General features: G+C 47.5%; 1 protein-coding gene across 6 annotated transcripts in view; it reads left to right on the forward strand.

The window, feature by feature from the left end:
* Positions 1-11,677: 11,677 nt before the first annotated feature.
* The window catches only part of LOC123767303 (BTB/POZ domain-containing protein 6), a 188,152-nt gene continuing 172,516 nt past the window's right edge, over positions 11,678-27,313 (forward strand). The window contains exons 1-3 of one of the 6 annotated variants that reach the window (XM_069313069.1): positions 11,716-11,808; positions 13,937-14,160; positions 23,784-23,936. In XM_069313069.1, the coding sequence (XP_069169170.1) occupies positions 23,799-23,936 (138 nt within the window). In that variant the 5' untranslated portion in view covers positions 11,716-11,808; positions 13,937-14,160; positions 23,784-23,798. Of the gene's footprint in view, positions 11,809-13,936; positions 14,161-14,686; positions 16,146-23,783; positions 23,937-27,313 lie in introns of those variants that run through there. The other 5 variants (XM_069313070.1, XM_069313073.1, XM_069313072.1 and 2 more) reach the window with 5 other exon arrangements.

The raw sequence follows: 27,313 nt of genomic DNA on the forward strand, positions 1-27,313 counted from the left end.
ATCCTGATCTCAGGAGAGAGCACGGACATAAACTTTTCCATGGCCATTAGTTCCTTGACCTCTTCGACCGACCTTGCTTCTTCAGAGTCCAGCCACTTAAGGAGCTTTCTTTCAATGTCCCTCGCCGTCTCCGCATACGATTTTCCTGGCAACCGGGTACATTCTCTAAACCTCTTTCTGTAACACTCCGGCGTGAGCTTAAAGGAACGGAGCACAGCTCGTTTTACCGCATCGTAGTTAGTGCATTCTTGGAAGTCGAGCATGGTGAAGGCTTGGCGAGCTTCCCCTGTGAGCCTTCCTTGGACCAACTCCGCCCACTCCGCCCTCGGCCACCTCTTCATAGCAGCAACTCTCTCAAAGTGATCGAAGAAACTTTCGGCTTCACTAGGCACAAAGACCGGCAGGTCTCGTTCCCTCACTCGTCGGTCTTCCTGTGGCGGGGCAGGGGCACCTAGTCCCAGTTCAGCTCGCTTCAGCTCCACCTCCTGGTTGGCTTCTATTTCCATTTGTCTCAGCCTAACTTCTTGCTCTCGTTCTTCCCTGCGTAGCTGTGCTTCTCGCTCTTCACGCTGCATCTGTGCTTCTCGCTCCTCACGCTTCGTCTGTGCTTCTCGCTCCTGTTCTTCCCGGCGCAGCTGTGCTTCTCGCTCTTGCTCTTCCCGGCGCAGCTGTGCTTCTCGCTCTTGTTCTTCCCGGCGCAGCTGTGCCTCTGCTTCTCGCTCTTCTTTGCGCTGCTGTGCCTCTTCTCTCCTCAGCTGCGCTTCTGCTTCTCGCTCTTCTTTGCGCTGCTGCGCTTCTCGCTCTTCTTTGCGCTGCTGCGCTTCTCGCTCTTCTTTGCGCTGCTGTGCCTCTCGCTCTTCCTTGCGCTGCTGTGCTTCCAGCTGCAGCTTCATTATTTCCAGCTTAATGCTGTGCCTGCTGCCGCTGGATCCCCTGCTGCTTCCACCAATACTCAGGTGCTCACCCTCACTGGCAGGTGTTTGGGGCCGTTCCTCCCCCAACGCTTCGTCTCGAGCCTTTAGCTGAGCCATTATCTCTAGTCTTCTTTCACCAACTCGGGCAGATTTCAGCTTTATTCCAAAATGATCCGCTATAGCCTGTAACTGTGCCTTGGTGCACTCTTCCAGCACCTGTTCGTCTCTAGAGTCAATAAACCTCGCTACTTTATCATCCTCCATCTTGTGCTACGAGTGATAACCTTCACCTGATCTCTAACACCACTGCCAAGTACCACTGCAACCTTTACTCCGATCTATATCCTGGCAAGGTCGCCAATGTTGGGGTTTCCACCACTCTATTATTCTCTACCCTTACTCTGGGGTGAGCAATAGTTACGCTCAAGGTAACTCACCGTAGCCCTGCGGGTCTTCCCTCGATCCTCACGGCGCCACTGCACGCCAGGAGAGTCTCCCAGTCAATCTTAACGGCCTCCTATTAAGAAAGAGTGAGAACACGACTCGTTCACATCGACTGTCGTGTGCCCTCCCCAACAATAGGGCTCTACGGTTAATCACAAGGTCGCCAACTGGTGTTTAAGGTGGCCAGTAACACCCTCAGTGGACTGGTGTATTCAGTGGTAGCCTTGGCAAGGTCACACTCAAAGATCAGGAATCAGGCAGGTACGTGTTGTTATCACTCTATGCTTACAGGGATAGTATAGCCACAAGATCAATGGAGGGGATGATAAAAACACAAAGATAGTTTTGTATTTTACTTAAAAGGTATGAAAGATGTCACAAGGCCACACAATAATCGATAAATCAACTGATCCTGACTCGGCCGGTAATTCCCACGGATATTATGCGACCGCAAGAGGGCAACACTCTCCCCTCCTCATCAAGTGTCAAGAACAGCTGATTGCAATGGCCTCTCCGCGCGAACTTTGCTTGTTTTCTAGATTCACGCGCGCTGTTCCTTTAAATTTTCCAATATTACTAGAAACTCGCACACTCGATATTGGCACAAATAAACCGTACTACTCAGTTACACTGTACTCAGGCTCAAACAGTCTTTTCTACAATCAATGCTATAATGATTCACTGTAATGGCTTCACATTGTTATTTATCCAACAATATATTATGAAATATTAACACTGGAGTTTTCAGTACTTTCTCTCGTGGGCGATAACGCAATAATTCACTGTACTCACAAATGATTATTCACTGAATGAACATAGACATATATATGGTTTATAAATCAATCATCAATACATGGAAAATTAATAGTTTCTGGGCACATAGCCTAACCTCCAAATACTGGCATAATCTTATATATATATTTTACCACTATATGTTCATATCAAAATCTATAGAAAGATATACACAACACAGTAAATTTATCACTGGTTCCTGGTGCCTGTACACACCAACAATCAACATGAATATTACAAGTACTCTTGATAGTACTGTCTAGCACCCTGGTGCTTTATCGTGACATGGGTGAGACTTGCTCACGACATATAAAATCTTCAGGCTAGATAATATAGCCAAATAATATAGCTCACTAAAGGGGAATGGGGAGGGAACTAGAACCACCTACTTCACCCTATCCTCCGATGAAAGTCGAGATGTAGCTCCTGGTCCTCGTGTCGGGAACGCCCCCACACTTCACGTCGTCGTGTCCTACCAGAGCCTCTCGTCGTCCCACCGTTTAGCGCGTCGTCTCCGTGCCTCCTCACTGCAGGTCCGTCCTCCTTCTTAACTTCTTGAAGGTTGGAGTCGGTCTCCTGGCCGTCGTCTTCTCCCAGCAACGGCTGTCGCCTACGTCTCAGCTACAGTCGTTCGGTTTCCCCAAATAGTCCTCTCTTCCTCAGCTACCCAGTGGCTCTGTCAGCCACTACGCTGTCACGAACTGGTGAATTGCCACAGACGTCAACATACGTCACTGCACGGCTTCACTGCTACTGGCACAGTACCTGACTGGAGCACTTGTTGCTCAAATAACCGTCAATTCCCTCTTCTGGTTCAACACATGAACTAGGGAAGACTTCTCAGAGTACTGGCGAACTTCCGATGACGCGTAAATCCACGGTAGTGGGAAACAGCTGTCCGACAGACAGGACCACTCGTCGCACGTCCGACCTCTATGACGTGTCGTGTATGACTGCTGGCGCCAGCCCGGCGCGCTGGCCGGACCCCCTTCCTTCGTGACGTCACTTTCGCCACGGGAGGTTTTCATTGGCTCCCGGTGCCACATTGCTGTCGGTGACCAATCCGGTGCCACTGACGTCACACGGTTTTGGCGGGAGATCAGGGAAGCCAGCGCCATCTTGGCTCCCTAAAGGGCCTATACCACAGGCCAAAATATTACTATTTCACAAATTTCTCGGGTCTCCGAGAACACTTCACTCTCTCCCATATATCAAATTGTAGCCTGCAACGTAGAGAACGCTTGGGAAAAGCAGACATGACTCTTACTGCAGGCGTGGGAGAATTATAAGGGGGGGAACTCCGTCACATACCCCTCCCCTTAAAATAAGAGTCATGTCTCGTTAGTGTATGCGGGATAGGGCGTCCGCCACTATGTCGTCCTTCCCTTTAATGTGCTTGACCTTGATCCTTGTCAGACTCTCAGTGCGGGTGAGACTGGTGCCGTCCGCCCTGGACCACTTACTTTCCTCCTCCGGAAGTTCTCGGTCCCTCGGTACACTCAGACCCGTCTTCCGCTGGGTTTCTCGGGTATTCGTTCCGTCCTGCTTGGCGGCTCTTCCTTCCACATTGAAGAAAGGTCTCAGGCGGTCTGCGCGACACACCCGTTTCTTTCGGGGTCTATCAGGCTTCCCAATCTCGTACGACACTGGACCCAACTGTCGCAGCACTCGGTATGGTCTCTTGAACCGCGACCTGGTCACTCTACCTTTACCTGGCAGCACAATCATTACTTCGGATCCGGCCTGAAAATCCCTCTGCGCAGCTCTCCTGTCGTACCACTCCGACATCTTACGTTGCGCCTTCTTCAGGAGTTTCCTAGCCAGTTTCTTCGCTCTAGTGAGACGTTCTCTGAACTTCTGGACATATTTATTCACCGTTCCCACGGTTGCTCCTGGCGTCCATCGTTCCTTCATCATGGATAGCATGGCATATATAATATAGATAAATGGAAAGTAAGCCTTCTCAGGACCCACACGTCCTCCTTCGGCCTTACTAACCAATTCGGGGAACTCCTCCTGCTGTAACTCTCCGAGACGAGTGCGGCTTACCCCTGGAGAACTGGTGAGTGTCACCTGCAACTCACCATTCGGGCTACTCTCGCCCTCCACTCGTTCTCTGGGTCCTACGTAGAGGTGATCCGTTCCCAGGCTGTCAGTCGACTCCTCAGCCCCATCAGATCCACAACCTCCTGGTTCTTCGCGTTGTCTCGGTGTCTCAGTACAAACTGGGATCGCCACCGGTGCGATTCCCTTCTCGTCCCCACAGACGTTCGAATCTTCGCCTGTCTCCTCGTGTTGTTCTGGGCACTCTTCGCCTTTCACGAGATGCGGGAGGACATATCCTCCACACGCGTCATTCCCCAAGATGACCTGTGCCTCCATCTTGGGCATTGATGTACAGACTCCCACCTCTAGGGTCTGGCAGCCATAATCGGAACTTAAAGTTACCTGGTGTAGGGGCATCCTCACTGGGCCTCCCACAGTGGCCACCCGTGCCACCCCCACACTGGTACTTTCGTAACCCTCGGGGAACAGGGTTTCACTTACCAGGGTAAAGTCAGCCCCGGTATCTCTTAGCATCTTCACTGGGATGGGGTCTGCGACCCCCATCCTTACGGTTCCTTGACACATGAACGGGTGAATTTTCTTCTCCCCATTCAGCACGGGTTCATCCCGCACTCCCTCGGCTCTCTGGTCCTCCAACATCACTAAAGCAACGTGTCCCCGCTGCTTCGGGCGTCTGCACTCCCGCGCGACGTGTCCGGGTATTCCGCAGTTGTAGCAGCGGCCTCTCGGCGGAGACCATCCACCACCGCTCGTCTTAGCACTGCCTCCAGAGACCGTCACACCCTGTGTCTTTCCCGCCTCACTTGTCGTTTCTTTCCCTGCAGTAACAGTTCCCGAGCTCTCAGCTTGGTTCTCCCCTATTGGCTCTACAACACCTTTTGTTCCTCGGGTGTTCCAACTTGAGAAATGGGACTTGGGAGAACTCGTTCCTGTCCTCCATCCATCCGTCCTTCTATAACTCCGATCGTTTCCGACGTATGCGGGTGGTCGGTTCTGTCCCTCTCTGCGTGGGCGTAGGGCTTCCTCTAGCATGTCGGCCCGGTCGGCTGCGGCCCTCAGGTCCTTTATGTCCGCCTCCTTTACCCTCATCCTGATCTCAGGAGAGAGCACGGACATAAACTTTTCCATGGCCATTAGTTCCTTGACCTCTTCGACCGACCTTGCTTCTTCAGAGTCCAGCCACTTAAGGAGCTTTCTTTCAATGTCCCTCGCCGTCTCCGCATACGATTTTCCTGGCAACCGGGTACATTCTCTAAACCTCTTTCTGTAACACTCCGGCGTGAGCTTAAAGGAACGGAGCACAGCTCGTTTTACCGCATCGTAGTTAGTGCATTCTTGGAAGTCGAGCATGGTGAAGGCTTGGCGAGCTTCCCCTGTGAGCCTTCCTTGGACCAACTCCGCCCACTCCGCCCTCGGCCACCTCTTCATAGCAGCAACTCTCTCAAAGTGATCGAAGAAACTTTCGGCTTCACTAGGCACAAAGACCGGCAGGTCTCGTTCCCTCACTCGTCGGTCTTCCTGTGGCGGGGCAGGGGCACCTAGTCCCAGTTCAGCTCGCTTCAGCTCCACCTCCTGGTTGGCTTCTATTTCCATTTGTCTCAGCCTAACTTCTTGCTCTCGTTCTTCCCTGCGTAGCTGTGCTTCTCGCTCTTCACGCTGCATCTGTGCTTCTCGCTCCTCACGCTTCGTCTGTGCTTCTCGCTCCTGTTCTTCCCGGCGCAGCTGTGCTTCTCGCTCTTGCTCTTCCCGGCGCAGCTGTGCTTCTCGCTCTTGTTCTTCCCGGCGCAGCTGTGCCTCTGCTTCTCGCTCTTCTTTGCGCTGCTGTGCCTCTTCTCTCCTCAGCTGCGCTTCTGCTTCTCGCTCTTCTTTGCGCTGCTGCGCTTCTCGCTCTTCTTTGCGCTGCTGCGCTTCTCGCTCTTCTTTGCGCTGCTGTGCCTCTCGCTCTTCCTTGCGCTGCTGTGCTTCCAGCTGCAGCTTCATTATTTCCAGCTTAATGCTGTGCCTGCTGCCGCTGGATCCCCTGCTGCTTCCACCAATACTCAGGTGCTCACCCTCACTGGCAGGTGTTTGGGGCCGTTCCTCCCCCAACGCTTCGTCTCGAGCCTTTAGCTGAGCCATTATCTCTAGTCTTCTTTCACCAACTCGGGCAGATTTCAGCTTTATTCCAAAATGATCCGCTATAGCCTGTAACTGTGCCTTGGTGCACTCTTCCAGCACCTGTTCGTCTCTAGAGTCAATAAACCTCGCTACTTTATCATCCTCCATCTTGTGCTACGAGTGATAACCTTCACCTGATCTCTAACACCACTGCCAAGTACCACTGCAACCTTTACTCCGATCTATATCCTGGCAAGGTCGCCAATGTTGGGGTTTCCACCACTCTATTATTCTCTACCCTTACTCTGGGGTGAGCAATAGTTACGCTCAAGGTAACTCACCGTAGCCCTGCGGGTCTTCCCTCGATCCTCACGGCGCCACTGCACGCCAGGAGAGTCTCCCAGTCAATCTTAACGGCCTCCTATTAAGAAAGAGTGAGAACACGACTCGTTCACATCGACTGTCGTGTGCCCTCCCCAACAATAGGGCTCTACGGTTAATCACAAGGTCGCCAACTGGTGTTTAAGGTGGCCAGTAACACCCTCAGTGGACTGGTGTATTCAGTGGTAGCCTTGGCAAGGTCACACTCAAAGATCAGGAATCAGGCAGGTACGTGTTGTTATCACTCTATGCTTACAGGGATAGTATAGCCACAAGATCAATGGAGGGGATGATAAAAACACAAAGATAGTTTTGTATTTTACTTAAAAGGTATGAAAGATGTCACAAGGCCACACAATAATCGATAAATCAACTGATCCTGACTCGGCCGGTAATTCCCACGGATATTATGCGACCGCAAGAGGGCAACACTCTCCCCTCCTCATCAAGTGTCAAGAACAGCTGATTGCAATGGCCTCTCCGCGCGAACTTTGCTTGTTTTCTAGATTCACGCGCGCTGTTCCTTTAAATTTTCCAATATTACTAGAAACTCGCACACTCGATATTGGCACAAATAAACCGTACTACTCAGTTACACTGTACTCAGGCTCAAACAGTCTTTTCTACAATCAATGCTATAATGATTCACTGTAATGGCTTCACATTGTTATTTATCCAACAATATATTATGAAATATTAACACTGGAGTTTTCAGTACTTTCTCTCGTGGGCGATAACGCAATAATTCACTGTACTCACAAATGATTATTCACTGAATGAACATAGACATATATATGGTTTATAAATCAATCATCAATACATGGAAAATTAATAGTTTCTGGGCACATAGCCTAACCTCCAAATACTGGCATAATCTTATATATATATTTTACCACTATATGTTCATATCAAAATCTATAGAAAGATATACACAACACAGTAAATTTATCACTGGTTCCTGGTGCCTGTACACACCAACAATCAACATGAATATTACAAGTACTCTTGATAGTACTGTCTAGCACCCTGGTGCTTTATCGTGACATGGGTGAGACTTGCTCACGACATATAAAATCTTCAGGCTAGATAATATAGCCAAATAATATAGCTCACTAAAGGGGAATGGGGAGGGAACTAGAACCACCTACTTCACCCTATCCTCCGATGAAAGTCGAGATGTAGCTCCTGGTCCTCGTGTCGGGAACGCCCCCACACTTCACGTCGTCGTGTCCTACCAGAGCCTCTCGTCGTCCCACCGTTTAGCGCGTCGTCTCCGTGCCTCCTCACTGCAGGTCCGTCCTCCTTCTTAACTTCTTGAAGGTTGGAGTCGGTCTCCTGGCCGTCGTCTTCTCCCAGCAACGGCTGTCGCCTACGTCTCAGCTACAGTCGTTCGGTTTCCCCAAATAGTCCTCTCTTCCTCAGCTACCCAGTGGCTCTGTCAGCCACTACGCTGTCACGAACTGGTGAATTGCCACAGACGTCAACATACGTCACTGCACGGCTTCACTGCTACTGGCACAGTACCTGACTGGAGCACTTGTTGCTCAAATAACCGTCAATTCCCTCTTCTGGTTCAACACATGAACTAGGGAAGACTTCTCAGAGTACTGGCGAACTTCCGATGACGCGTAAATCCACGGTAGTGGGAAACAGCTGTCCGACAGACAGGACCACTCGTCGCACGTCCGACCTCTATGACGTGTCGTGTATGACTGCTGGCGCCAGCCCGGCGCGCTGGCCGGACCCCCTTCCTTCGTGACGTCACTTTCGCCACGGGAGGTTTTCATTGGCTCCCGGTGCCACATTGCTGTCGGTGACCAATCCGGTGCCACTGACGTCACACGGTTTTGGCGGGAGATCAGGGAAGCCAGCGCCATCTTGGCTCCCTAAAGGGCCTATACCACAGGCCAAAATATTACTATTTCACAAATTTCTCGGGTCTCCGAGAACACTTCACTCTCTCCCATATATCAAATTGTAGCCTGCAACGTAGAGAACGCTTGGGAAAAGCAGACATGACTCTTACTGCAGGCGTGGGAGAATTATAAGGGGGGGAACTCCGTCACAATATATATATATATATATATATACATATATATATATATATATATATATATATATATATATATATATATATATATATATATATATATATATATATATATATATATATGTATATAACTGAAAACTCACACCCCAGAAGTGACTCGAACCCATACTCCCAGGAGCAAACGCAACTGGTATGTACAAGACGCCTTAATCCACTTGACCATCACGACCGGACATAATGAGGTGATAGCCGAGGCTATTTGAACCACCCCACCGCCGGCACTCGGATAGTAATCTTGGGCATAGCATTTTACCAAATCACCTCATTCTTTGGGGCACACGTGAGGAACACAAATGCGAACAAGCCTGAATGGTCCCCAGGACAATATGCAACTGAAAACTCACACCCCAGAAGTGACTCGAACCCATACTCCCAGGAGCAAACGCAACTGGTATGTACAAGACGCCTTAATCCACTTGACCATCACGACCGGACATAATGAGGTGATAGCCGAGGCTATTTGAACCACCCCACCGCCGGCACTCGGATAGTAATCTTGGGCATAGCATTTTACCAAATCACCTCATTCTTTGGGGCACACGTGAGGAACACAAATGCGAACAAGCCTGAATGGTCCCCAGGACAATATGCAACTGAAAACTCACACCCCAGAAGTGACTCGAACCCATACTCCCAGGAGCAAACGCAACTGGTATGTACAAGACGCCTTAATCCACTTGACCATCACGACCGGACATAATGAGGTGATAGCCGAGGCTATTTGAACCACCCCACCGCCGGCACTCGGATAGTAATCTTGGGCATAGCATTTTACCAAATCACCTCATTCTTTGGGGCACACGTGAGGAACACAAATGCGAACAAGCCTGAATGGTCCCCAGGACAATATGCAAGTCAAGTGGATTAAGGCGTCTTGTACATACCAGTTGCGTTTGCTCCTGGGAGTATGGGTTCGAGTCACTTCTGGGGTGTGAGTTTTCAGTTGCATATTGTCCTGGGGACCATTCAGGCTTGTTCGCATTTGTGTTCCTCACGTGTGTTCCTCACGTGATGCCCGAAACGCATTGCGTAATAGTGGCTTTAGGCATTGTATGTACTAGCTCTATCTATATATCAATCCATTAATGTAACATCACTTGTATGTATATACCTTACCTGAATAAACATCTGAATCTGAATCTGATTTGGTAAAATGCTATGCCCAAGATTACTATCCGAGTGCCGGCGGTGGGGTTATCTTGAGGTTATCTTGAGATGATTTCGGGGCTTTTAAGTGTCCCCGCGGCCCGGTCCTCGACCAGGCCTCCACCCCCAGGAAGCAGCCCGTGACAGCTGGCTAACACCCAGGTACCTATTTACTGCTAGGTAACAGGGGCATAGGATGAAAGAAACTCTGCCCATTGTTTCTCGCCGGCGCCTGGGATCGAACCCAGGACCACAGGATCACAAGTCCAGTGTGCTGTCCGCTCGGCCGACCGGCTCCTGAACCGGGTGGTTCAAATAGCCTCGGCTATCACCTCATTATGTCCGGTCGTGATGGTCAAGTGGATTAAGGCGTCTTGTACATACCAGTTGCGTTTGCTCATGGGAGTATGGGTTCGAGTCACTTCTGGGGTGTGAGTTTTCAGTTGCATATTGTCCTGGGGACCATTCAGGCTTGTTCGCATTTGTGTTCCTCACGTGTGCCCCAAAGAATGAGGTGATTTGGTAAAATGCTATGCCCAAGATTACTATCCGAGTGCCGGCGGTGGGGTGGTTCAAATAGCCTCGGCTATCACCTCATTATGTCCGGTCGTGATGGTCAAGTGGATTAAGGCGTCTTGTACATACCAGTTGCGTTTGCTCCTGGGAGTATGGGTTCGAGTCACTTCTGGGGTGTGAGTTTTCAGTTGCATATTGTCCTGGGGACCATTCAGGCTTGTTCGCATATATATATATATATATATATATATACATATATATATATATATATATATATATATATATACATATATATATATATATATATATATATATATATACATATATATATATATATATATATATATATATATATATATATATATATATATATATATATATATATATATATATATATATATATATATATATATATATGTATGTATGTACATGTATGTATGAGTGTGTGTACATGTGTATACAACATTAATAATTTTGTAACTAGCGTCAAACATTGTTATTTGATTAGCTAAACGAACTAGAGGGTTCAGTTCCTGAACCGATTATGTGCCTCTGTAATCCTTTACACCACCGCCCACAGGATGGGTATGGGGTGCATAATAAATTGAAATTGAAGAAATTGAAATTGCATAATACGGTTATTGACATTCAATAATAGTAAGATAAAGCAATGAAGACCAAATGGGAGACCAGTGATCAGATGAATATTACAGACTCCAGGGAAGCCTTCTCTTCTTGTATATAAATGAAAAAACAAATTCGTTTGTTTAATTCTAATGCTTGTAGGCGAGAACAGTTGTGAACGCCAGCTAGCGCACAAGTACATGAGCGCCCAAAATACTTTTACACAAAAGACATGTACAGACAGGCGTGTGGCTTCTGACTTCTTTTGTATTGATTAATATTAAATATTAGGCGCTTACCTATAATAGTTATCATTTTATACATGTATAACTCTCACATAATAAATATAAAAGGAGTTTATCCAAAAACTGACAGAAGTGTTGTGTTTTGTGCGTTGTATCGTGTTTGTGGGCATTCGGGTGTGTTGCGTTTACGCTGGCGGGCGGCGTCCTTACCAACTCTGGATTATGTCTATTACATCACTAAACTTCATTTAATAACTATATGCCTGTTAAATAGAAGATTTTAATTGTCAATAGCATTATATTGTCGTTTTAATATGGAACACGTACACATATGCGAAACGTCGAAAGCTGGTGTCCGAAGTGGTAAAAATATTAGTGTGCGATGTTGTCAATGTACGGAGTGTCTTGTATTCCCTACAACAACAACAATAGCTCGTGTCGTTGAGGGAAGTTCAGAAATTAGGGCTGCAAGGTATGTTTCTTCATGAATGTTATTATCTAAATACTCCTCATTGCTTGGTATTTAGCACAATTAGGAAAATATCTGAACATCTTTAACATTGTGATCATTGCTGTCTTATATGTGCTGTCAATCGGCTGTATAAATACAGTCTTGTAAAGCCACTAGCACGCGCAGCGTTTCGGGCAGGTCCTTAATCTAAGAAAATTTTAAGGAGGTAAATACTTGCAAAATTATAGACAAAAAATGATAACAGATTACATGAAATGAAAAAAAAAAGATGAGAGAAAATTGTAGATACAGTATATTAAAGCACATAGGTAACTAAGATTGATTGCAATGACAGCTTGAATGGTAGTTGACAAAAAAATTGGTAGGCATAATACAGCAGAAACAATATAAGATTGGTTGCAATGACAGCTTGAATGGTAGTTGACAAAAATTGGTAGTCACAATACAGCATATGGCTAGCACATAAAAGAAGACAGCAATGAACACAATGATAAGGTTGTTTGATATTACATAAAAATTAGGAGATTGGGTAACACTAGGTACAGAGCAAATTTAAAGCTCAGTGTAGGAAACTAAGAAGATGAAGTTAGGTACTTTTTGGTTTTGCTTTTAAATAAGGCAAAAGTTTTACAGTTTTTCAATTCACTAGGGAGTGAGTTCCATAAACTAGGTCCCTTAATTTGCATAGAGTGTTTACACAGATTAAGTTTGACCCTGGGGATATCAAAGAGATATTTATTTCTGGTGTGGTGATAATGGGTCCTATTATATCTGTCCAGGGAGAGTTTCAGAGCATCAGAGCTTTCAGAGTATGGTGTCTATTAATCTTGTTTAAATTACTAATCAAGCTGTCAATGTAATCAATCAGGGCTTTAATATAACAATGTGCTTTAATATACTTACTAAGCTCTCTCATCTCATTTTTCTCTTGCAATGTATCTTTATCATTTATCAATTCTGATAGAAATTACCTACTTAAAATTATCTGTTAGATTAAGGACCTGCCCGAAACGCTGCGCGTACTAGTGGCTTTACAAGAATGTAAATACTGTACTATCCAATGTATTCTCATAAACCCAATGTACCTTCTTGTATATATATAAATAAATAAATAAATATATTTCAACAATCTTTTGTATCTACAATATCCTATTATGAAACGATCCAGATCGGGATTTTGACCATAAACCTGTGATCTTAAACTGCATGTTTCTCTAAGTGCCTGATCTAATTTTAATTTTGCTTAGAGTGGCGAGTTTACTGGGCAGCTCCACTCATCCTGTGAGTGGATATACCGCCATAGCAACATGTACAACATCCCCACTAGGAAGAAAACCTATTGGTAATTGATCCTGTCACGTGCCAGAGTAGGGTCGTCTAATTACTGCAAGCTACCATAAGCTACACAAAGCTTCCTGGCAATACGTTAGTAATGAATAAATATGATATGTTAGGTTAGGCTGACCTAAACTAACCTAACCTAACCTAACCTTACCTTACCTTACCTTACCTTACCTTACCTTACCTTACCTTACCTTACCTAACCTAACCTAACCTAACCTAACCTACGCTTGGATCGTCGACTTGATTTGGCGTCACCAGCTCTTTATTTTCGTCTAATTTCTTTATGAAAAGATACTTTTTCAGATTAAAATTATGTTTTTTCGTGTTGTACATTCAGCACCAACATTATAATGAGTAAATATATCATATTTATTCATTACTAACGTATTGCCAGGAGGCTTTGTGAAGCCTGTGTAGCTTGTGGTAGCTTACGGTAATTAGACGGACCGCCAGAGTATACCTGAGAGCCACTAACACTAGTGGCCTCGACGAGGACAGGAAGCCGGCGGCTTGTTGAAGTTCTCCCCTCCCTCGTCCCATTTGCCTTGATCTTTTCCAGCTGTACTTTAAAAGTTAAGAGTTTGGGCATTTACGACTTCAGCAGGTAGACAGTTCCATGGGGTTAATAACCCTGTGGGTGAAAAAGCATCTCCTGTTCTCAGTCCTACGTTGTGGCTTGTTGAGCTTGAAACCGTTGCTCCTTGTTAGTGTTACATCTGACCTGTGGAGGGAACCACATTCAAAGTGCCTGCCCAATATCACTTATGCTAGGTGCTCCTGATAGGTGGACAACAATCCTACGCCGTGCGTCTGCGCACCACCCACGCGCATGCTCGGAGGAGGCAGAGGGGCAGAGAGAAGAACCGCACACACTGAAGATACACCTGTTAGTGACGTCTCCTGGATAGTGGTCATCCAGCACCCTGTATTGGTCAGCTACCATTGGACCTCGCCCCTGAGAAGCTGTCGCATTGCTTCATCCCTTCCCCTAGAAGACTTTAGCTCGAGGTGAGCAACTGTCTTCCCTGTTTTATACCTATTTCTGTGTATGTTGATTACCACATGGTCGGTCGGCCCATAACCCCTAGGCCACCGCCTCCACAGACTTTCTGTGGGGAGCCCCTACGGCTCCCTGGAGCTTATCGGGCTAATGTGTGTTATGTTAGACCGGGACATTAGCTAAGGAGTTCAGACCTACCAGGGACCAGCGCCAGAACCTGGCCCCTTCAGAGAGGTTTCAGGGAGCAATGGCCCTGGAAAACCCCATATGGTTGGGGGTTTTCCTTATCTGCCATCGACCGGGGTTAGGCACCCAGAAAGGTAGGCGTAACAAAACAAACCCCACATGGTAAGAAACTACAACAAAAACCGAACAGAGAGGTAGAAAACTCCCTACAATCCCAAGGAAACAAGCAAACAAGCAAACATCACACTTTACTGCCGCGCCGATCGTCCGCGCAGCCCTCCCCACCCCGGGAGGGGGAGGGGGGAGCCCCGGACCTACCGCGCCGGCTGCAAAGCTCCAGTTCGTTCGCTAATGTCAACCGGGATTGACGCTTCTCTGGCCTCAGTTTCCTAGGCGGTGTTTGCCTTGTGTGGCGTTCACTGCCGTGTGTTGTGGTGTGCGGTGGCCAGGAGTACTTCATCAGTGCCGGGGCTGCATGTGCTTAGTGGCTGACTTCCCTAAGCGCCCTGTGAGTACTGCCCTTGCGTTCCAGGGTTCTCTTCCCTGGGGCGTTCGGGAACCATTCCCGTAGAGGTTCTTGCTGCTCGGCATTTGCCTCGCCCTTGGGGCCAGCTGGGGCTTGGGGCCCTTGTTTGGCCCTGGGTAGGGATTGGTATTGTGCTGGTTAGGGCGTCAAGGTGTTGCGCAGCCTGCCACCTAAGCGGCGGCCGGTTTCTGTTGCCTCTGGAGACGGTGTACTTTTGCGGGGTTTTTCTTTTGTTTTTCATTTTCTTGCCTGGTGGGGGTCTGCCTAAGGTGGTTATAGTTCCACTGGTAGTGTTTGGCGGCCCTCTGCTAGGCCCCCGTGCTTGTACACGTCTCGGGGGTTTTCAGTGCTATAATCTACCCTCTTGTTATGTTTGGGTTTCTTAACCGGTTAGCAACACCTTGCCCGGGCTTCCCGTAGTTGTTACCCTACGGGCCCTGGAAACCCCTGTCTGGGCTCGGGGGACCATTGAATGTGTCTTCCGGGTTCCAACCCGTCTTGTACGGGATCGTTGGTTGCTGTTCCCTTGTCTCCGGGTGACAGTCGCCATTTTTACCTCCGTCATGCTGCCTGTTGGGTCACTGACACCTTGACCCGGAGTCTTGCGAGTGATTCTCTGCTTGTTCTCCAGTACTCTCCTGATGTTAATTCTGTTCAGAGTACAGGCGGCATCCGTGTTGCAAGCTAGGTTAGGTTGCTGCAACATGCTAGGTTGGTTTCCCACTCGAATGCCCCGTGGCCGCCCCGTTTGGTTAGGTGCTGCTCGCCCCTTTCTCTCCGTGTTCTCGGCTCCGGACCGTCTGCGTGTTTCTGGGTCGGGGCGGGGTTCAGTTGCGGCAGAGACTCGGGCGGTTTTCGGGGGATGCCCCGTTCGGGTTGGGGACGGAGGTTTGAGCCAGTGCCTCCTGCCAAGGCTTCTGGGTCTTACCAGCGGCCCTTTCTTGTTGCCTTTCCCATGGGCTCTTGCTTTTCTTTCAGGGCGGAGGGCTTGGAGGACGGCTCTGCCCCGGGGCCTCTGTTGTTGGTTCCCGGGGCTGTGGGGGATGCCTACTAGCAGTTCTGGGGCGGTTTTGCCCCTTCAGGGGTTTTTCTGCTTTTGGGCGTCGTTTTTCGCCCTTCCAGTCTGCTAGCTTCCCACATTTGCTGGCGTGTTTTTGTGTATTAAGCGTCAGTCACAGCCCCTGCTGGCGGCCATTTTCGTCTGCCGGTTTCCCGGCGTGGCCACCAGGGCGGCGTTGCGGTTTGTTTACATGCGTCTGGGTGTGCGAGCGAGCGTCTCTGGTGAGTTTTCAAAATATTTGCAGGGTTTTTGTTCTCCTGTTGTCGTTTCTTTGTTTTTCTGGTGTTTTCTTGCTGTTGCCTGTTCCTCTGGGAACGTTTGGGTGTTGATTTTGGGTCTGAGCCTCTGGGTTTAGGCTCAGTGCCCCTGGCTGGTATGCTTGCTCCCACACCTTGCCCCTCGGTTTTCGGTCTGTTGGGACCGTTTTCCCAGGGCGTTCTGCTGGGGTCTGTGCTTTGCCTTTTAGTGGTGTTCTCCGCCGGCAAATGTGGTGGTTTGGGCTCCCCCTGGTTCGATTCTGGGTTCCTTTGGGTTCCTTGGTTTCGTTCTGGAGGTTTCTTCCTCTTGGGCCCCCTTTTGTGGGTTCAGGGGTCTTTGTTTCCTCGTGTGACCCGGTTCTGCCTTTTGGGGTTCCGGGGTCTTCCTGGCTTGCAGACTGAGCTTTTTGGGTCTTGGCACATGTTGTGGTTGTGCTGGGGCTTTGTGGTTTTGCTGTCGAGGTGGGCCTTTTGATGCAGTTTTGTGCCTTCTTTGCCTGGCCGGCGTAGTGCTCTTTGCCACTAGTCGGCGGCTTGTGCTTTTACAATGTGTCCTCACCTAGTTGTGCTTGTGGGGGTTGGGCTCTGGCTCCTTGGTCCTGCCTCTCAACCGTCCGTCAATAGGTGTATCGGTTCCTGTGCCTCTTGGGCTCTGTCATGTCTACATGTGACATTGTATGGGGGTCAGCCTCGTTACTTGTGTGAGGAGTCGCCACATTACTTCTTAGTGCTTTCCCGTTCCCGTTCTGACACTCAAAAAAAAAAAAAAAAAAAAAAAAAAAAAAAAAAAAAAAAAAAAACTAATTCTATCTGTGGCTCTTTTGGGTACTCAGTTTCCACCTGTGTCCCCTAGTGCGTGTGCCCCTTGTGTTACATATCCTGTCCTTCTCAACCCTGTCGATTCCCTTGGGTATCTTGTATGTGGTGATCAGGTCTCCCCTCACTTCCTCTTCCAGCGAAGTGTGGTTTCATTCCCGTAGTCTCTCCTCATGACTTCGGTAGTGTACTTTTTCTTTCTGAAGGGTTCTGTTCCCTTCTCTGTTGACTGGGCGCTGGGGGAGCAGCTTGCTCTGTTGCCTCTCGCTTGGTCCCGCTGTTGGTGGGCGCTTTGGGTTGTCTTCCGGCCTCTGCTGGCGTCGGAGGACGGCTTCTCCCCCTTGGGGGGGGTTCAGAGCTGGCGGGGTGGGCTTCTTCCCTGCGCTTCGTCATTTCCTCTTCGTGGGTGCGTGGGTCGTGGTTGATCCGCCCCATCCTTCTGGGCTTCCCGTCTGCTCTTTGCAGTCATGAGCTTTTCCGGTCTGCAGTTCTTCTGGACTACTACCGTCTGCGCCCTGGATCCTCTGCCCTGCTCGGAGGACTGTTGTCTCCTGTTCGGATTCTGTTAGGGCCGGGTGCATGGATGGTGGACCTGGACCTCCAGGTCACTTCTTGGCACGTTCCTCTCCAGTTTTTCTGGGGCTAGCACGGTTGGTAATTACCTATGTGTACTTACCTAAGTGTAGTTACTGGATGAGTGCTACTCTCGTGGTGTCCCGTCTTCCCAGCACTCTTTGTCATATAATGCTTTGATTATAATTGTCATATTGTCATATAATGATTGTCATATGTCATATTGTCATATAATGATTGTCATATGTCATAATGTCTTCATATGATTGTCATACAATGCTTTGGTGTTGGGGCTTCAGGTTTGCTGTTTTTATTGCATTCCCTATTTTGTGAAGGGCACTTTGTATACTCTTTGCATCTTTCCCGGATCTTAGTGCCCTGTCTGCGTCTGAGATTCGGTGTCTGGCCTACCTCGACGACTGGCTGGAGTGGGCTCCCGGTCAGTCCGCTTGTCTGCTCGCCAGGGGATGGTTCTTTCCAGATCGCTGGGTTTGGTTTCCTGGTGCTCTGGAGGTTTTACCTTCTGTTTCCGTCCCGGGTTCGGACCTGGGCCTTGTTTCAGGCTCTTGGGCCCCTCATTGTCTTCCCTCCGGAAGTGTTACTGTGGCTGTGGTCCCGCTTTTGGCTGTTCAGGAGGGGGTCCCGGGTTGCTCAGCGGTTGCTTGGGCGGTTGTGCGGGAGTTTGCACTTCGGCGTGCTTGTCTGCCCGCGGAGTCGGGTTTGGCTCCGGCGTCGGTTGGTTCCTACGGAGACTCCACTTCCGCCTCTTGCATTCCTTGGGTTCCTCTGGGGATCTGGTGTTGGTGCTGCGTCACCAGCTTCCTCTTTGGGGTTTTCGGGGTTCCGTGCCTTGGCGGCTCCCCGAGCCTTCGCTCGATGTGTTCACGGACGGGTCGTCTCTCGGCTGGGGCTTTGTGACCAGTGCTCACCAGGTCGGCCGAGGTTGATGGAGTCTGTCTGTCCGTCGGGCTCACAGCCTGGTTCAGGTGTTCATGGCTGTCTGGTTGCGCTTCGGAGGGTTTGGGTCACTAGGTACTCTACCGTTCAGCTCTGTTTGGACTGTTCTCTGGTGGTTCTTGCCGGAACCACGGGGGTTTGGTTAACCGTGTGGTTCGTGTCCGGGGTGTGTCCTGCGTCCTGGTGGACATCTGTCTCGGTTCATTCCTCTTCGTGGGTTGGCCAGTCGTCGCCGATTCGTTTTGTTGGCTCTGTTGGGCTTATGGACTCCTGGCCATGGACGTCTTCGGGTCGGCGTGGTCTAGGCGTCGCCCGTTTTGTGGCGCCCTTCCCACCTGCGAGGACTTCACGGTGGAGGCTTTCGGCAGGCCTGGTCGAGGTGGGGGGTACCTGTACCTCTTCTCCCGGTCCAGCTGTTGCTTCGGGTTCTGGCTCAGTTACAGCCCATTCCCACGAGAACAGTCCTTATGGTTCCACTGTGGCCGGCCCGGCCTTCTTTTCAGACGCTGCTTGATAGGTGTCCGTACCCGGGGCGTTTTTCCTGAGGCTTCGCCTCTTTCGGCAGGCCGAATCGGTCCTGTCCGTGACTGGTTCGGCCTTCTCTTTGGCTCTTCGCGTCTGGTATTTTGACGCAGGTATCGCCATCTCTATGGTGTTCAGGTGGCTTTGTTGACGGTGTCCCACCTGCGAGCTTCGTCTTGGAGACTGTATGACGTTTATTACGTCTTCTCGCGTTTTGTTTCCCCTCCGGCCTGCTCATGAGTCGCCTGAGCCATCCTGGTCCTTGTTCAGGGTGCCTTCTTCTCTTCCCCTCAGTTTGTGGTAGCCCCTTCGGTTTCAGTTTCCTCCTCTTTGGTACGGGTGGTAGCTTTATTGGTGTGCAGCCTTTCTCTGTCCTGGCGACGGTCGAGGCGGCTGCTTTCCGGAGGGGTTCTTGGGGTATTGGTACTTGTTTGGTTTGGCCGGGGGGTGCGTCCTGTGTTGTCCAGTTGTGCTTTTTGCTGTTGCCGGCGTACCGTGCCTGGGGATGCGCTGTGGTTGCTCCGGTTCCTTCGTTCCCTGTTTTCAGGGCTCGGGTCTCCCGGGTCGTCCGCAGTGTTTTCCTTCTTACTGCGGTCTGTCTTTGCGCCCGTGCTGTTCAGACGTTTACAGCAATTGCTGCTGTGTTGGTGACGTCTCGGGCTCATTTCGGGCGCAGGGAATTGTGGGTCGCACAGGTTTTTGGCCGCCCATCCATGTGTGCGTCTGTTCTTGGGCGTTCTTGTTGCCTTGGGTCGCAGGTTTGCGACCGGTTGTCTTGGCTTTGCGTTGCAGAGTTTGTGGCGGCCGCCTCCCGGGTTAGCCCTTTCTTTTCCTTCTCTTTGGGTATGAAGCTCCAGGGAGCCGTAGGGGCTCCCCACAGAAAACCAGCGTTGAATGTAATGAAACGCCATTTTCTGGGTGAGCCCCGGAGGCTCCCTGGAAACCCTCCCTCCCACCGGTCGGCGGTTTTTTCGCGTTGGTTGAGGCTTAGCTTCCGAACTGGAGCTTTGCAGCCGGCGCGGTAGGTCCGGGGCTCCCCCCTCCCCCTCCCGGGGTGGGGAGGGCTGCGCGGACGATCGGCGCGGCAGTAAAGTGTGATGTTTGCTTGTTTGCTTGTTTCCTTGGGATTGTAGGGAGTTTTCTACCTCTCTGTTCGGTTTTTGTTGTAGTTTCTTACCATGTGGGGTTTGTTTTGTTACGCCTACCTTTCTGGGTGCCTAACCCCGGTCGATGGCAGATAAGGAAAACCCCCAACCATATGGGGTTTTCCAGGGCCATTGCTCCCTGAAACCTCTCTGAAGGGGCCAGGTTCTGGCGCTGGTCCCTGGTAGGTCTGAACTCCTTAGCTAATGTCCCGGTCTAACATAACACACATTAGCCCGATAAGCTCCAGGGAGCCTCCGGGGCTCACCCAGAAAATGGCGTTTCATTACATTCAACGCTGGTTTTTTGAAAAAAAATTCTGGATCAACATCCTTCAAATTGTTAAGTATTTTAAAAGTTTCAGTATGATCTGCCTTGTTATCCATTTTTTGCAGTGTTGTTAGCCCCTATGGCCTTCAACCATTCCTGGTACATGAGTTGACCTAACTCTGGAATGATTTTTGTTGCCCTGTGTGGTACTTTCTCCAGAACAGCTATGTCCTTTTGAAGTTGAGGTCTCCATGCTTGGATACTGTACAGTACTCCAAATGGGGACGCATCAGAAATTTATACAATTGAATCACTAACTTCTTTTCCTTGAAGTTTAAGGTACACTTGATTATTGAAATGTCAAAGGTATATTTTCCAAGTGTTTGGTTAACTTTTTTGACTGCTGCCTCTGCCTGTTGTGCATTACCTTGAAGTTTCCTTGGAGTGTTTCCGGGGCTTAGCGTCCCCTCGGCCCGGTCATCAACCAGGCCTCCTCGTTGCTGGACTGGTCAACCAGGCTGTTTGACGTGGCTGCTCGCAGCGTGACGGATGAATCACAGCCTGGTTGATCAGGTATCCTTTGGTGGTGCTTATCCAGTTCTCTCTTGAACACTGTGAGGGGTCGGCCAGTTATGCCCCTTATGTGTAGTGGAAGTGTGTAATAAGTAAAAATACTTACAGTATTTTAGAACTGATTTAATTATTTTATTATTTTAAAGCTGTAGGTCACTGAACTGTGGCGACAAAATCGAACAAAACACGCATTGTGGTGTGTGCACACGGATTAGACCCGTCCACTCGCGCTGGTGTTGTGCTACCAATAATATGAATAATTTCTTAAATAGCAAATATTTATCATATTTACAGTATATTTTTGGTTTTATTTAGTTTACAATGGGGTCTCGACTTACGATGCTAATCCGTTCCCAGAGACGGATCGTAAGTCGAAATATCGTAAGTCGAAGCGATTTTTCCCATAAGAATTAAAGGGAATTGAATTAATCCGTTCCCCACCCTCCAAAATGTTAACATACAAATACATTTTATACTGAATACAATGTTTTTTTTCTAACTACAATACAGTACCAAAGTGTCTCCTACCTTTATGGAGGGCTCTTGATGGTGTATGGAAGATGGTGATGAGGGGGCAGGAGGAGAGTTGTTCCTGTTTGGAAGGGGAGTCCCCTTCCATTATCACATCAGGCAGTGATGTTTTCTCTGGGATACTCTCCTACGTTTTGCCTGAATACCACTAGGACCTGGTTGTGGTTCAGTGCTTGTTTGTCTCACTACAAATTTGTCAAGAAACATTTGTTTTTCCCTTCATTTTAACATTTGTCTGTAATGATGCATCACAGTGTCATTGAATAGGTTAAGGCAACGACCTACTGCAGCTTGATTTGGGTGAGTCGTTTCAGCAAAGGTTTGCAATTCTTCCCATGCTGCACACATTTTCTTAATTGTTGAGGAAGAGACATTCTGTACTCTTGTTTATGCTCTATGGTCATCCTTACATGGGTTTTCATATGTTGAGCCTTACCACTTACTTTCCTGGGATTCATGGCGTGATGTATAATAATTACTTTAATGTTCAAAATGCAAAAAATCACCACAAAAGCGGAATTTCTTATAGGCGCGATCATCACTAAGCGGGCAGCTGTAGTAAACTGAGGCAGGTCGGCCGCGTGACTGGGAACCATGCGCTCGGTCGACCCAAACGTGTACCAACAAATATCGGAAGTCAACGACACCATTGGATGTCGAGTCGCATTTTTTGATGAAATTTACATTGTAACTCGAAATTATCGTAAGTAGGGGCAATCGTATGTTGAGGTGCCACTGTAGTTTAATTAGAATGATACAGAGTTACTAACACCAGTTTTAGAAATTACTTATTAATCTGAAACGTTTAAAGTCATGGGTCACTGAATATGACGACACAGACGAAAGTGAGCAAAACCTCACTGTAAAGTGAGGTTTACTGTACAGTATTTCCTTATCTGTCCACCCTCACTCATCTTGTTTCATCACAGAAAATGTATACAAGAAGATTTCAACACATTAGGCTATTCACGCTTCAGCCTTTAAATTAATTTACAAAGATGCGTGTGCCACAAATCGGTGAACGAAAATCATTGAAACTCGGTCGTTCACTTGTGTGGACCACTCTGGCTGGTGTTTGGTTAATATGCGTCACTTCTTGTGTAGACCATTCTGGCTGGTATTTGGTTCATATGGTTCACTTGTTGTATGGTCCACTTGTGTGATCCAACTTGTCTTAAGAAGGAATTATTAATAGTAACCTGTGAAGGAATGGGAAAGTTTTCCACCACTCTGTGAACTCTGTCCCATCATCGTAAGCTTGTGGACCACTTGTGTGATTGAACTTGTCAGATGAGCGATATATTAATTGTAATCTGTGATAGAATGGGAAAGTTTTCCACCAGTCTGTGAACTCTGTCTTGACATCGTGAGCAAATCCAAACATCCCCCGCTTCGGCGAACCTTTGTTCGTTGAACCGGGTGAGTAAATCCGTCCTGAAAAGTGTGCGAACTAGCCAGAGATTCGTTGAATCGAGGTTGTACTGTATATATAACGTCTGTATGTAGTGAATAAAAGCAATAAACACTATGGTTGGGAGGAGAATACTGGCGAGTGAGGAGATTTTGAGGGAGGGAGTGGTAGTGAGTGGGTAGCTGGCCACTCCTCGTTGCTTTTTGACTCACAATATTAACTTCGTGGTTCGTTATGGTGAACAAAACATGCAGATACTTATATATAACCTGTGTATATTGTGTAATAACTGCAAAAGTATTTGTTTATTGTTTTATGAACATATTAATAAATCAATAATATGCACACCATAATTTTGAGTACAGCGATGATTCACACATTTTATTATATAAATATATCACACTACACACTATTGAATAATATTACTGCAAAAAAACTAAGAAAAAATCAGAGACATTGAAATAATCAGGTAATTATATCTTTGTGGCAACACCCGCCTGACAGCTGTGGCGGAGCAGAACTCCTCTGATGCTTGCTGAGTCTGCGCCTCTTTTTTGCCAAATTTCCCCGCCCTATTGTAGCCAAAATATGCCACTTATGATTTTTAAAATATTTTTCCCGTGATCAGCGAACACAAATTAACAGGTATAATAAAAAAAAATTTTTTAATTTTTTTTTATGCGCCTGTGGGTGTCAAAGGCCAAGTAGCCCTTAGCAACTTGGAGGTTAAATACATGCAACATTTAAGCCTGAAACATGAAAGGTTATAATTTTAAAATCTTTTATATTTGTGTTTTATGTTTCAGTGCTATTTAGTGACAATGGCAGTTAGCACATCAAAGAGCAAGCAATGGCAGTGTCGTCTGACCAATACAAGAGATCGTATCGCATTCCTCAAAGACAAGGCTTTCTTGTCTGACCTCACTATTACTTTTCCTGGACATAAGAGAGTAATACAGGTAAGCAAAAGTGATTCATTAGTACAAAACAGTTGTTTGAATTTTTTTACACATGTGAGTTTATATATGAATTATGACATGATGAGAGTTGCGCATGAAATGCTTCCGAGTTATGTACATGCTCTACAAACTATAGTTATTTTTCAGTACTGTTAAACTTTATCCTCTCACTAAAGTAAAACATTTTTAATAAGCTAACATCACTTGCTTTATGTATTTAATGAATGTTTCTGGAGGAGTCCCTTCGACTCCCCGGAGCTGTCCGGGCTGATATGAATGTACAGTATTAGACCGTGGCATCAGTCAAAGAGAATAGAGTTCTGCCTACCGGGGACCACGAGCCAAAACCTGGCCTCCTCAGAGGCACGGGGAGCAATGGCCTATAGCCATTGATACCCCTGTTTGGTTGGAAGCATCCTATGTCTGCCATTGACCGGGTCAGGCACCCAGGGGCCAGATTCACGAAAGCACTTGCGCAAGCACTTACGAATGTGTACATCTTTCCACAATCTTTGAAGGCTTTGGTTAGATTTATTAAACAGTTTACAAGCATGATAACTTGCCATTCAACTGTTGTTATTGTTATAAACAGCCTCCTGGTGCTTCGGAGCTCATTAACTGTTTAATAATTGTAAACAAAGCCGCCAAAGATTGAGAAAAGATGTACAGGTTCGTAAGTGTTTGTGTAAGTGCTTTCGTGAATCTGGCCCCAGGAAAGTAGATGCCCCAAAACAAACCTTATTTGGTTAACCACTGTGCTGCGCGGAGTTTATTGTGAAATTCCCCGTGCGCATGAAATAAAGCGTTCTCAAAAAATTCTTTTTTTCTTCGTAAAATGATAAATTCCCTTCCCTGATCATGTCTATGTAAAAACAAATACCAAATTTCACTTACTTTGGCTGTGGGGACGTGGACAAGGTGCGCTGTGACGTCATCAGGGCCTTGTCGCCCATTCGTGACTCGCCCAGACACGGTCGTGTGGGCCATTCAAACACAGGGTGTTGCCACAAATATATTTTCAATTATTTGTTCTATGTATTTCCAATGCAGTTTTATTTTTTTTTTTTTATCATATATGATGTATATTTGTGTCCTTTACAATATGTATACAGTAGAACATTCATAACGTTCCATGGAACTGTGATACATGTGTCAGTAATGTGTCCACAATAAATGTTTATTGTTGCAATATTACTTGTTAAAAATTAACTAAAATTGCAGTATTTTAACTAGTCCCATAATGATCAAGAAAAAAATTGAATTTAACAAATATTTTTATTTTGGACGCAAAACATGTCATTGCCGAACATCTGTCAAGTTATTTATGGATGCAAAATCTGTCCCCAATGGACGAAAGTGTTAAGCTGAATTATATCTTTCAGCTCCAATATTTTTTATCTCACTCCATCTATGTTGGTATATACAATTTTCTGGAACATGTTCCCTTTCCTTTTATCCTTCGCTCCCCTTTCCTCTAATGATTTTGTAGCTTTGTTATTATGTACCATTTCACCATTTCCATTTATATGCATATATGTATAATCTCGCTTCAGGGGATACTCTTTCAAATGTTGGGAGAAATCAAAGAGGAACTAAGGGTAATGGGGGAAAAGGTAGCCAACCTGCAGGATGAACTGAATGAGGCAAGGGAGGAGATTAAAAGCTTGAAAGAGAATCCCCAATATCAGACACAAACCAGCCCTCAGGAAGTTGGTACTGTATCTGTAGAAGGGACTTCTACAATACAACCCTAATTTGCAGACATACTTAGAAGGACCCCAGAAGTTGTCTCTGCAGTATAGGAAGTTACCATGAAAGTTGCTACTTCTCAGGAAGCAGCAAGATGCACTGGCCAACTGATAGAGAGGAAAAGAGCAGTAGTCTTAGTAGGTATTAACGAGCAAATAGGGGCCAGTCCAGGGGTGAGGAGAGATATGGACAAAGCCACAGTCAAAGAGATCCTTGAAGGGGTACAGATGGAAGGGGAAGCACAGAATATAGAAAAGGTTTTCAGGATTGACTGGTACAACAAGGACAAAGATCGATTAATAAAAGTGGTTTTCAAAAGTGTGGACACAAAAGAAGAAATTCTAGCAAAGAAGAGCAGCCTATTCAATGTACAGAAGTTCAAGAAGGTATTCCTGCAGAGGGATATGACCAGGGAGGAGTAATTGAGGGCAGCAGCAAGGAAGGAGCGCAAGGAGAGAGAGACAGGAAGCAGGGAACCACAGCCCGGAACCCTTTGATCCCAGTAGGGAGTGGGGTACCCTCCACAGGCAGTTCAACAGCCCCAGTGGGAGGAGGATCACACCCACATCCAACTCAATAGAAGCCCTACCTGCCCCAGCCCCTACGCTCCCCCACTACCCTAAGCCCTCCCTTCTTCCCCCATCCCTCCAAGCTCTCCCTTTGCCCCAACCCTCTCCACACCAGATCCTCCAAGCCCCTCCCTCACAACCCAGGGCCCACCTTTCCCCCTCCCCATCCCAGACCCTCCATATTTACCTACTCCAATGAAATCAACAGAAACTGAGGATGGATGGAAAAGAGTCAGCTTCAAGGTGATGTACTCAAACATTGATGGGATTACAAGCAAGGCAAGTGAACTTAGGGAAAGGGCACAAGAAGTAAACCTAGATGTAATTGGACTCAAGGAAACAAAACTCTGGAATCATACCAAATGCGGTGTTTCCCCAGGACTACACTGTAATAAGGAAAGAGAGGGAGGGTAGGGGAGGAGGAGTGGCCCCTACTCATGAGAAAGGAATGGAGTTTCAAGGAGATGGTTATCCCAGGCTGTGAAGGGTTTTGAGACTACTGTACATAACAGGCACCATGATCATGGGCAGACCAAGAGTAGTAGCAGCAGTGATATATAACCCTCCACCAAATGACAGAAGACCCAGGCAAGAGTATGAAAGAAACAACATTGCAGTTAACAATACACTTGAGAGGGCAGCCTCTGCTGCCTGTAGAATTCAATCCCATCTGCTCATGATGAGTGACTTCAACCACTGAAGGATAGACTGGGAGAAAAAGGATCCGCATGGAGGAGAGGAAATATGGAGAGCTAAGCTACTGGAGGTGACAACAAGAAACTTTTTAAGCCAGCATGTCAGGGAACCCACACTTATGAGGGGAAATGATGAACCAGCGGGACTCGACCTTGTATTCACTCTGAATGACTCTGACATAAGGGAAATTGACTTCGAGGCCCCAGTAGGAATGAGCGATCACAGTGTACTGACATTTGAGTATCTGGTCGAAGAAGGGTTAAAGTACTCAAGAAAGGGAACTGAAAGCAAAAGGCTAGCATTCCGTAAGGGAAAATATGAGATTAGAAAATTCCTAACTGATATAACATGGGAAACAGAGCT

Source organism: Procambarus clarkii, chromosome 74, assembly GCF_040958095.1.
Source record: "Procambarus clarkii isolate CNS0578487 chromosome 74, FALCON_Pclarkii_2.0, whole genome shotgun sequence".
In the NCBI taxonomy this organism is placed as follows: Eukaryota; Metazoa; Arthropoda; class Malacostraca; order Decapoda; family Cambaridae; genus Procambarus; species Procambarus clarkii.